General features: G+C 31.8%; 1 protein-coding gene across 2 annotated transcripts in view; it reads right to left on the bottom strand.

Moving 5' to 3' along the window:
* Window positions 1-12,510, bottom strand: part of LOC145266344 (uncharacterized) — a 30,461-nt gene that overhangs the window by 7,130 nt on the left and 10,821 nt on the right. Inside the window, exons 1-2 of one of the 2 annotated variants that reach the window (XM_080121937.1) lie at window positions 9,500-9,604; window positions 1,099-1,146 (exon numbers count right to left, since the gene is read on the bottom strand). In XM_080121937.1, the coding sequence (XP_079978063.1) occupies window positions 1,099-1,146; window positions 9,500-9,556 (105 nt within the window). In that variant the 5' untranslated portion in view covers window positions 9,557-9,604. Of the gene's footprint in view, window positions 1-1,098; window positions 1,147-9,499; window positions 9,605-12,510 lie in introns of those variants that run through there. The other variant, XM_080121936.1, reaches the window with a different exon arrangement.

Raw genomic sequence — 12,510 nt, 5'->3', positions numbered from 1 at the left:
GACAATAATAGTCAAGTGCTGAAAATTCTTCGGTTGCAGCCGACTAAAGAGTACACAAATGACTGACTGATTTCAGAACAGCACAAAAAGCGGACAATCACAGCCTGTGCAGTGAACAGAGACATTTCGTGTGATAACATTGACGTCGGTTTGACATACTTGGAAAAAATTTAAGAGATGAAGAGCATTTATAATCGTGGATATGTAGTTAAGCCAAGACTACTTCTCCATTACATTTCTCTTTCTTTCTACTTTTCCCTTCCTTCTTTTCTCTCTATGTGATCAGAGGTTGTAGCCAATCAGGATGGAGAATGATAAGGATGTCAAAACAGATGATACCAATAAAGTAGAGAGTAAAATGGCTGGTAGCATCTAGATCAGGAAGAAAAGCGACATGGAAAAAGAAAAATGAATACTTTTATTTTTAAACAGAAATAGACATAATAATTCTAAAGATATTAACGAACTCCATTACTGGAGGGGGACTCATGTAGTGAAGCCAAGACTACTATTTCTCGATTACATTTCTTTTTTTTTTTTTTTTTTTTTTTTACACAGTGATCACCACTTATCAAGGCCCGGAAGCCACTCAGGGATAAGGGTTATTGCAAGTACATTACGTTAGTGTGGAGATTTGATGGAGTGTTTACTTAAGGGGGCGGTTCATTAGGAATTTCTTTTCCCTTCCTTCTTTTCTCTCTGTGACAAGAAGTTGTAACCAATCAGGACAGAGAACAGTTCCGGTATGAAAGAAGGAGATACAAAAAGTTTTGGAAGCAAAAAGACGAAGAGACGAGTTGTTCCAGCGTCAGGGGACAAATGAAAATCCCGAACTTTCTATGACCTGATACCACTTGTACACTGAAATGTATATAAAACCGTTTCACTTTGAAATGCCTTTTTTCTTGATTATTATTCCCAGGTCGGTTTCTATACCGTTCCAACACTCGTCTTATTAATTTCGACGACTTCCCAAATGGGGGACCCGCCGAAATGGTGACCTACCCAACAAGAGTTACATTATGGTAACCGTCATAGATATAGATACCATCAAATAAGAATTTGATAAAGATTTATAAAAAAATATATTTTACTTACTAAGACCATAAGAATGATTAAGCCGACAAACAGAAGATGTGCAAGTCGCTGAAAGTATAAGAAAAAAAAAAAATTAGTTAAATTAAACAATGAAAAAAATTAAAACAAAAAGTGAAAAGCAAAACTAAAATCATATCATCCAGCCCCGACACCAACGCTAACCCCGACACCAACGCTAACCCCGACACCAACGTTAACCCCGACACCAACGTCCTCAGATTTTTTTCTTATGAACACCTCATAAAATTTAGGTAAAAATTAAGAGAAATCTGTATTTTCAGCTTTATTTGAATAAAGGAACCCATTTTTTTCAGAGGGTTGATTTCTGTCCAGAAATAAGAAATCAGTTATATCATATCAATTATATACCTACATACACATATATATATAACAAAGAAATATTATCAAAGACAAGATAAGTTACTTTTCTATGTGATTTTTGGAATATTTCATCTTGGTTCCATGACTGGTAATATTTTCTGTTTTTTCGTTACTTTTAATTACCGCCATAAGTACCAATCTGACTAAATACTAAAATTCTCATAAAACTTGCTGAACTGGACAAACACTGTCACTGTTGGAAAAAAAAAAAAGTTTAGGTTCTTGTATGACACGCCCCCCCCCCCTCTCCTGCAATGGGCAAAAACAGTTCAGATTTTGTTCGGATTTTAAAAATAAATAAAATTAAAAATAAAATAAAAACAAAGCTGTACAAGTTATTTTTGTTGAGAGATATTTTTTTTTTTTTTTTTTTATATATATACAGATAAAGTTATCGTCTAAGTTTGGAGTATTCTGACAGCTAAGTGTTTCGGTATCTTCCAGGTGTTTACATAAACGACTGGAAGATGCTGAACAAAACATTAGTTTTATCTGATTCCAAAGATGTATTTTCGTTTTGAATACAGAGATTATTCTAGACAAGAACCAACTGTTATTTTTAACTTAGATTATTTGGTTCTTGAGTGTTATTTTCAGTTTCAGCCAGTGCAACCAGATACTTACGCGAATCAGCACAGAATTTCTCAAACAATTCTATAGGATTGGAATACATGTAAATCTTATATAAACCTAGGAGTCATGTTGACTTTTTTTTTTTTTTTTTTTTTTTTTACCCGCCTCCGCGACTAAAAATAATTCATCTCAAAGTTGTTTAGAAGCGGAAGTTGATTTAACAAAAACATACAATACTATCCTAAGGAAATGAAACAAAACTTCTGGAAAAATAAATTCCTCTAATTTATTTTTAAGTGGTTATTTAAGTCAAAACTAACCCAAAAAGTTGAAAAATTTCCGCAATTTTGTTTTAAGTTAACTAGATACTACTCGTGTTTCAAACTTGAAAAAACAAAAACAAAGACATCTGTAAATCTGACTATCGGAATACTCTTACCAAATCACCACTAAAAAAAAAATAAAAAAAAAAAAAAAAAAAAAAAAAAAATCGTCTGAATCCATCAAACTTTACCACCGAACTGGAACTCAAAAATGAAATAATTTATTTTTTTATTACCAGAAAAGATGTATTTCCCTGTTATTATTTTAGTAAGAATAAATTACAATTTCATTATATTCTTACTAAAATGAAACAAAATTGTTAATTCTTGTATTTTTTCCTGCGTACCTATTTTACCATTATTATTTTAGTAAGAATAAATTACAATTTCATTATCTTACTAAAGTGAAATAAAATATCTTTTTCGTAATCAGGCCAGTCACCATTAAAAAAAAAAGAAAAAAAAAAAAAAAAAAAAGAAAAAAAAAAAAAAAAAATCACTTTGGTTCAAATTCTATATTATTTCATTTCATTCTCAGCCTACGTAACATTTCTAATAATTATAATGGCAGCTTCTAAAGATTTATTTGCCAAGATTGACGCTAAAAAGGCAGTGATATGGCTAAAAGACAATAATCTATCCCTGATATCTATTGAGTTGAGTGCAGTAGATATTGCAAAATGGTCGGGTGAGTTGGATGACTTTTTTGATCAGATCATTTTAAAGTCCTCCCAGAAGGAGAGACTGTCACTATCAAGATTCAGTACAAAGTTCTTCCAATACTAGGGAAGAACTGTATGAATTGAAGTCTGGCCATGAGATTAAAAACCCAGTTTCTTTTCAGCCTTTAAGGTTGGATTTGGAATGTCCAAAGTTTAGTGGGTCTCCATCATCCGACAAATTTGAATTTAGAACCATGTTGAGAAGATTTGAACTTTGCACCAACAATTTAGGGGAAGTAGATATTTTGCTTTTCCTTAAATCTAAGCTGAAAAGGGAAAGCCTATAACTTGATTACAAATATGGATGATCTTCGGATAATTATACCGTGGCTTTGGATTATTTAAAGGAGAAATTTCTGAATCCTCTTATCAAGGATCAAATTTTGGAGGTAATTATTCCTCAGGCTGTGCAGATAATAGAATTAGAAGAACTTTTGTAGAACAAGTTAAACTGGACTTTTATAAATTGGACAAATCTTTCTGAATAGATTTTTTTCACAGAAGGTTCTACTTCTGGATTAATGATTGCTCACATTCTGTTCTGCAAGTCCCCTATTAATGTCAGAAGGGAATTAATGTTAAGACACGAACATGATCCTTCGTTTATATCTATTATGTCCAACATAACATTATTTGACATAATAGAATTTCTACAAACAGCGCCTTCTATAATATAAGTCTCACCTGTCTGTTTAAATGTATGTCTGCCTAAAACTTGACAGAGGCAATGGATTTTCACAAGATCGGTATCGTTTTGAAACTCGATCCTTTGGACGACAAATATCGAAAAATTGACTAAAAACATTAATTCCTTCACCCTCAACTGGGCACTTCTACAAGGAGAGGGGGGGGTCGCCTTTTTGCACCGATATTTTCGAAAGTCATCCTCTTTTCGATTGACTAGCCTTAATTTAAACCTTCATCACTTCTGGTTTTTTTTTTTTTTTTTTTTTTTTTTTTTTACAAAGGCATCACCACATTATCAAGGCCCAGAGGCCACTCAAGGATAAGGGTTAAAGAGTGTACAGTAGAAGTTGGTCAATATAGTAATCATTAGTAATGAAAATTTGGTAAATTTAATAACTTATATGGAACGGCTCATCAAGAACTTATTTACTTTAGACTTGAACAAAACCATATTGTAGTCAGCCGGAAAGCAGGAAAACGGAAGACAATTCCACAGGCGTGCAGTTCTAAGAAAGAAGCTTTGTTCATGGAATCTACGTTTAGGTTTAGGCACAGATAAAGAGTGGGGGAAATTATTGATAGTGTTTACAGCTAGACGAGTGTTTCTTGTGAAAGTTTGGCGAGGGGGGACCATAGATTGAAGCTCAGTTGAACACTTTCCATGAAAATAACGATACATCAGAGACAAACTCGCAAACTGGTTTGGCGATGGACGTAACAGCAAAGACGTCCCGTTTTTTTTTTTTTTTTTTTACACATTCTTTTTCTCCTTCGTGGTATGGGTACGAGCCTGCCCGTCTACTACCACCTTTTTTTTTTTTTTTTTTTTTTTTGCTCATCATATACCTCCAAACACCTGAGCAAATCCGGGCACCAACACTAGTTATTACTATATTGGTAACCTAGTTAAAACTAGGTTTATTGGCTACAAATTCATTTATCATAGCAGACAGAAACACAGTTCCTTAAAAAAAAAAAAAAAAAAAAAAAAAAAAAAAAAAAGTTAAGTCCTTGCGATCACCAAAATTATTGGTCGCCTAATTGACAGCCTAATACATATTTACCTTGTATTGAATAACTAGAAAAAATAATGACTATCCATTACTTTTTCTTTGCTCCTTTGACATGACTAGAATAGTGTTACTTCATTGGTTGATTGGTTTAACACACTGTTTTAATTACAGCTTTTCTCATTGGTGGATTTGAATTTGTTAGTCGCAAGCGTGGGCATGTTTTAAACTTGAAAACTTAAATCCAAGCAAATCTTTTATGCATGACAGACTCATTTTTAAAATTCTTATTAATTGAAGGCTTTTGGCGCCAAATATTGTCATGGTACCTTTCAGACAATTTAAGCTACTAAATTAGTTTTTTTTTTTTTTTTTCATGTAATATTTTTATAATCAGCAAAGAATTTAGATTTTAGTTTTACCTTTTTGATGGAATTATCTGCCTTTTTCTATTGGAACATTGGTTAAAAAAAAAATTTAAAAAAATTAAAGCCATGGACTAATGATAATCTTCTTGGAAGATTTTTTTTCCCCCTACCACTTTTTATGAAGTCTTAACTACCAGGCTTCGCTGAGCAGCAAAATGACACAACATAATTTTTGTAATCGAGAAGATGAGACAACCTGCATTAATCAACCAGGTAAGTGCGCTTTCCGATGTCGTGTCTATTTTTCATCCTGCCAGAGTTCTTGACTATGTGAGAATTTTAATCTCACAGTAGCATTTATGCTTGGAAATTTTTGAAATGTTAAGATAACGCCATGATGTTTTCTCCTTTGAAGTCCAGAGAATCGCTCAAAGAAAATAATAATGGCAGAAATCCAAATAAATACTATCGTGTCATTTATTGGTTTGTTTTCGTTACAAAACAGTATAAAATCAGTTTGTGGTCCTATAAATTCTTCTGAGGTGCCCTATTATCACAAAGAACCTTTTTTTTCAATAACATGTAGGCAAAAAAATTAAAAATAAAGCCGTTTCATTTCATTTCGATAATTTGCTGAAAAGAGAAAAATAAATAAGATAGCTATGTTCCATTTCGTTTTGTTTCGTATTTTCATTCACGGTTCGATGTTTAGCTGTCTTAATTCAGCTTTGAGACAGACTATTTCGTTGAATCGAATCATACCCCCATGGAAAAGAACCAGTTACCATCACCATATCTAGGTGCTTTGTTAGGGGTGTCAGAATTTTTTGGGAATTTTTGACACCCCTAACACAAAACTGCGAATAAAATATAAAAAACTCGTAATTGATCTTTTAAAAGTGGGACGTTTCATTTCTTTATGGAATATACTTCCAAAATAAACTATCAAAGTTTTTTTTTTTAGAAAATAATAGAAATGATTTTTTTTTTTTAAAAAATAAAAAGAAGTGTTTATAAAGTGCCAAAATCTATCAAAATTATTCTATTAGTTCAATTTTTACGATATTTGCAGGCTTAATGTGAAATTTTATGCTCTTTCCAATACACTGAATATAATAATATAGACAACCGTTTTTATTTTAAATTCACCCCCCCCTTTGAAATGTCTATTAAAATGAAAATAATTTTCTCACCTAAGGTTTATTTATATATCACAAATTGAAGATAAAAGATCAATAAATAAAATAATCTAATTTAAAACAAAAACAAAGGAATAGTTATGTGTAAATTTACCTGTAAAGTCAAAAGTTTAAAAAAAAAAAAAAAAAATTTTTTATTTTTTTTCTTTTTTAAGTGGAACCTCATATTTTGAAAATATTGTCCAATAAATATTAAGCACTTACTATGTTTTTTCTATTTTATTCAGTGTTTTATTTTAGACATTTAACAAAAAATTCATCCCATAAAAGAAATAAAATATTTTTTAAAATAACTCATGTATTTCTTTAAGAGAATAATAAAAAAAAGAAAAAAAAAATGGAAAATTTGTCGAGGGGTTTGTTTATAAAAGTAAACTTATGAGTGAATGAGATCATTTTTCAAGTACGGTGACCCATTTTGACTAACTTTTATTGACAGAGCAAACACATGTCAGAAATAGAAAAGGGAGATTAATTATGGCGCTTTTAGGCCACTGTAGTTCTCAACTGGAAGAAAGGGAGCCAAACCCGCTCTGTGACAATTTAAAGTCGCAATATTTTTTAAGCCTTGCTTAAAAAGGACATGGAATATAAAATAAATATGGATAAATTCTTAATGAAGAATGGGAGTACCCATTGATTAGTATTTTTTATAGGCAAGTGATTTTTTCGAATTTATATATATTTTTATATTCGAAGTTAGTTAAAATTCGTTGATTTTCTTGAAATCTTTTTTAAAGAAAATCGATTTAGAAAAAAAAAACATTGCATATTTTGCTATTAAACCTGTTATCTTAAAAGTTGGTCTTTGCTGCTTTTATTGAAAAAAAAAAAAAAAAAATTAGGGTTTAAATTACATTTTTCAACTACAGGGTGGTCACAAAGTCTGGCTACATAATCTACATTTGACCAACCAACTCTGGTGTTCTGACTTCCTTACTCCTCCCATATCGCTCACCATCCCTCAAAGACTCTCTGCCTTCCTTGAATCTCTTATGCCACTCAAAAACTGATGCTTGATTCATATAAGATAATCCAAATCCTGTAGATTATGTAGCCAGACTTTGTAACCACCCTGTAGTTACAAGCTTCGAAAGTCTAATTATTCAAGTTTTTATCACGCATTTTTAATGTCGACTTCTGACACTGCTAGTGCTTTGTTATTAGAGCGGAATTCGAAAAAAACAAAAACAAAAAAAACGGTATCTACTTTTAATGCTAATTTCAACTAAAAGCAATGTTACCTTCGTGAAAATTGTCACAATTAGTTAAATATTAATGAATTTTTACATAAAACACATACTTTGACGATTTCATGAGTCAGTGATATCCACCATTAATTGTAACAAGACAGACTGCAGTTACTTCCCCTGGTTTCATACTATAACTTTTCGAAAACTATTATTGCTTTTTCGTAATTTTTTTGACATGTTACTAACTTTGAGATGACAATCAATGAAACTCAATATTTCAATTTTCGCTCTAATAACGAAGAGCCTAAAAAAAAGAAAAAAAAGAAAAAAAAGAAAAAAGAAAGAAAAAAGAAAAAAAAAAAAAAAGAAAAGACATTTTGCGGCACTCCAGACTTCTCTCGCATATTTGCTAATATATGGGCAGATAATTACGCCATTCACTAAAAACGCTCATTTAATTAGAATTAAAAACAAAAAACAAAAAATAAATTCTAAAGTGAGTATTTTGCCGACATTCTAAAAACAAAGACGTCATACAAAATGGCAACGACGAAAAACAATAGCAAACACATGTCGTAAATGCAATCCTTAAAGGAGTCCATTCATCGCGACGAAACGTGACAGGTGGGTTGGGTCGACAGAGCATCTTTATAAATATGTATGGACGCATCGGAAATTCTTTTTTGTTAAAACTGCAAAGTATTTATCTAAGCTGACAGGGACACCCGGCGTAGCCCGGTTGTAAAATACGCTTAAATATATTTTAATTTATGCAGATTTCGTATATATTATTATAGAGTCAATTTTCCATCGATTCTTTATATAATATAAAGTTATAATTTAAAAAAAAGAAAAAAAGAGAAAAAAAAAGAAAAAAAGAGAAAAGAAGAAAAAAAAAAAGAGAAAAGAGAAAAAAAAAAAGAGAAAAGAGAAAAAAAAAAGAGAAAAGAGAAAAAAAAAAAGAGAAAAGAGAAAAAAAAAGAGAGAAAAGAGAAAAAAAGAGAAAAGAGAAAAAAAGAGAAAAAGAGAGAAAAGAGAAAAAAAAGAGAAAAGAGAAAAAAAAGAGAAAAGAGAAAAAAAAAAGAGAAAAGAGAAAAAAAAAGAGAAAAGAGAAAAAAAAAGAGAAAAGAGAAAAAAAAAGAGAAAAAAAAAGAGAAAAAAAAAGAGAAAAAAAAAGAGAAAAAAAAGAGAGAAAAAAAAAGAGAAAAAAAAAGAGAAAAAAAAAGAGAAAGAGAAAAAAGAAAAAAAAGAGAAAGAGAAAAAAAAAGAGAAAAAGAAAAAAAAGAGAAAAAGAAAAAAAAGAGAAAGAGAAAAGAGAAAAGAGAGAAAAGAGAAAAGAGAAAAAGAGAGAAAAGAGAAAAGGAAGAGAGAGAAAAGGAAGAGAGAGAAAAGGAAGAGAGAGAAAAGGAAGAGAGAGAAAAGGAAGAGAGAGAAAAGGAAGAGAGAGAAAAGGAAGAGAGAGAAAAGGAAGAGAGAGAAAAGGAAGAGAGAGAAAAGGAAGAGAGAGAAAAGGAAGAGAGAGAAAAGGAAGAGAGAGAAAAGGAAGAGAGAGAAAGGAAGAGAGAGAAAAGGAAGAGAGAGAAAAGGAAGAGAGAGAAAGGAAGAGAGAGAAAAGGAAGAGAGAGAAAAGGAAGAGAGAGAAAAGGAAGAGAGAGAAAAGGAAGAGAGAGAAAAGGAAGAGAGAGAAAAGGAAGAGAGAGAGAAAAGGAAGAGAGAGAGAAAAGGAAGAGAGAGAGAAAAGGAAGAGAGAGAGAAAAGGAAGAGAGAGGAGAAAAGGAAGAGAGAGAGAAAAGGAAGAGAGAGAGAAAAGGAAAGAGAGAGAGAAAAGGAAGAGAGAATGATAATGATGATAAACGACAACGTTGATATAAAACTCAGTCCTCCATTGGCACTCCATTCTATGAATTCGCCCCCATTAATCAAATAAAATAACTTATCTACTCACCGCTGGTCTTTGTCGAACACAGGATTTCCTTTTTTCAGATACAATTGGAGCTTCCATTCCAAAGATGAACTTATACTCTTTCTGAAACTGTTGCTTTATGCAACTGCAGTAACCCGTTTGTTTATATATATATATATATATATATATATATATATATATATATATATATATGTGTGTGTGTGTGTGTGTGTGTGTGTGTGTATATCACTTTTAAACACTTTACTGCAGTTTCACAGTATTACCAATCATGTTTCCGCATTTTATCAATCAAAATAAAACCGGAAGAATAAAGTGTACACGTTATTTTCTATCCCGTAGAATATTGAGCACTTTATTTGTCAAAGATTTGCCTTAATTTAGCGTTTCAATTTTCAGAGATTGCGTTTTCTTGTTTGTATATAAATTTTTTATATATACTTTTACAGCATATTTTTTACTATAAAAGATAATAGTTAAACTTCATTTCCACAATTGAAACTGATGTTTGTGCTGAGTAAAATTAAATCTATTTTTATATATACGCATATATATCTAAAGATTGCAAAGTTAATTCGCACGCAAAGTAGAAAATCTTTACAAAGTGAACGTAGCAAGTAACGTATTATAGAATGACGTCACTGAATCGCCAGGGACAAAACACCTGTTACTTCGGACAATCTTTTTTAGACAGATGTGTCTGGTTGGCTCGAATTCTAATGGATACTTGAGAAAGAAACAAAGAAAAGAAGAAAAGAGAAGGAGAAAGAAAAGAGAAGGAGAAAGAAAAGAGAAGGAGAAAGAAAAGAGAAGGAGAAAGAAAAGAGAAGGAGAAAGAAAAGAGAAGGAGAAAGAAAAGAGAAGGAGAAAGAAAAGAGAAGGAGAAAGAAAAGAGAAGGAGAAAGAAAAGAGAAGGAGAAAGAAAAGAGAAGGAGAAAGAAAGGAGAAGGAAAGGAGAAGGAAAGGAGAAAGAAAAGAGAAAGAAAAGAGAAGGAGAAAGAAAAGAGAAAGAAAAGAGAAGGAGAAAGAAAAGAGAAGGAGAAAGAAAAGAGAAGGAGAAAGAAAAGAGAAGGAGAAAGAAAAGAGAAGGAGAAAGAAAAGAGAAGGAGAAAGAAAAGAGGAGAAAGAAAAGAGGAGAAATAAAAGAGAAAAAAGAGAAAAAAGGAGAAAAAGAAAAAAGAGAAAAGAAAGAGGAAAAAGAAAGAGGAAAAAGAGAAAAAAAGAAAAAAAAAGAAAAAAGGAGAAAAAGAGAGCATAGACTGCATTCCGACAAACAACCGTAAATCTACATAATCTATTGTCCATGTGGATTTGATAAAAGTATAGTGTGTTGCCACTACACTTAATTGCTATGAAGAAAAAAAAGTTTCATGCTGCCCGACAAAAACCATGAAAAATGTTTTCATCAAAACAATTTTCTAGCTTTAAAATTCTTAGCAAATCCTCATGTATTAAAAGTTTACATCAAATAAGTTGATAAATCTATTTATATATAACGTTATGTTTTTTCTCGCTCTGACATTGATATTAAAAGCCTACGTTTTCTATTTAAAATTTGTAAAAATGAACTTCTAAATATACTCAGTCATGGATATGCGAGCAACTTCATGAAGGTTAACTAATTTGCATATTCCTTTTAAAAACAAGCATTCATTAATTGCTTATTCATTTTTGTGGTTTCTTATTTGATAATTGGTTTCATTTTACTATCACATTTAATTCTTTTTACGCATAATTTCTACATCGTGTATAATTGTGTCCAGGTTGTAGCACCGTAAACAAGGACAGACTCAACCACTGCCCTGAAGAACTGCCTTTTCAGTTTGTCAGCCAGTCTCGAAGTCCATACCGAATGTAGCCCATCCAATGCGGTCCATGCTTTTGAGATGCGAATTCCGATTGGAAAGAAAACTAGACGGCACATACATCCGTATGCTAGGAACAATATTAAATATCTTAGCAAAATCATCCCACGAAGCAACAACTTTATGGCAATCTACCTGCCATATCTAATACCATCAGAGAAAGATGCCTACGATTTGCTGGTCATTGTCTGAGGAGCAAGCGTGAATTGGTGAGTGATGTATTGCTATGGGCTCCACGACACGGATGCGCAAGCAGAGGACGATCTAGATCCACGTACCTCCAACAAATAGCACACGACGCCAACTGTGAACCTGAAGATTTGAGACAACTGATGGAAGACAGGAAACTCTGGAAAGGAAGAGTCACATTGGTCCGGGCAAGGAGCCCGTCATGATGATGATGTATAATTGTGTAGAATTAGGATGAAAAACGTTCTAGCACACGTTTTTATATCTATCTATATAATTAACCTTATCTGTATATGCGAAACATCTCTACCAATCTCCTTTCAGACTATTTGGTGTATAGACTTAAAAGTTAATATATTGGTATTTGTACCTCGGGAACAGTTTCAATTTGTTTTTTAGCATGTAAAAATAGTTGCTAAGGGGTTAAAGTTGAAAAAAAAACAAAAAACAAAAAAAAACGTTACTCTTGGCAAAACTGACTAACTGCTGAGCATGCGTACATATAAATTTTAGCTTCAAGTCGTTTCATTTTTTACCTAGGCATCACCACTTATCAAGGCCCAGTGGCCACTCAAGGATAAGGGTTAAAGAATGTACAGTAGTCAATTAGACAATGGCACCAAAGTCAATTTTTTTTTAAACTCTTGAAATCATTACTATATCTATTGGCTATAATATGATCATCAATAGAGATTTGGCTGATTAAATATGAAATCTGCATGAATTAAAATATATTTAAGCGTATTTTATGACCGGGTAATGCCGGGCGGCCTGCATGTAGAGAATAAAAGGTGACTTTAGTAAAATTAGTCGTAGTTTTATAACAATTTGCTTTGAACTGTAAAAATTAAACTTTCTTAAAATTAAATAAAAATTATTATCAAAAGTTTAGCCATGCTGAAGACAGGTGATACCCAGAAACATGCGTCCATGGATTACTTTTATGCACGAAAAAATATTTAATATTTGAATAAAATATTC

This window comes from Euprymna scolopes, chromosome 41, assembly GCF_053919585.1.
Source record: "Euprymna scolopes isolate OS-2025 chromosome 41, ASM5391958v1, whole genome shotgun sequence".
Lineage (NCBI taxonomy): Eukaryota > Metazoa > Mollusca > Cephalopoda > Sepiida > Sepiolidae > Euprymna > Euprymna scolopes.
Note: the sequence above shows the minus strand (reverse complement) of the source record. Positions and strands in the feature narration are given on the sequence as shown.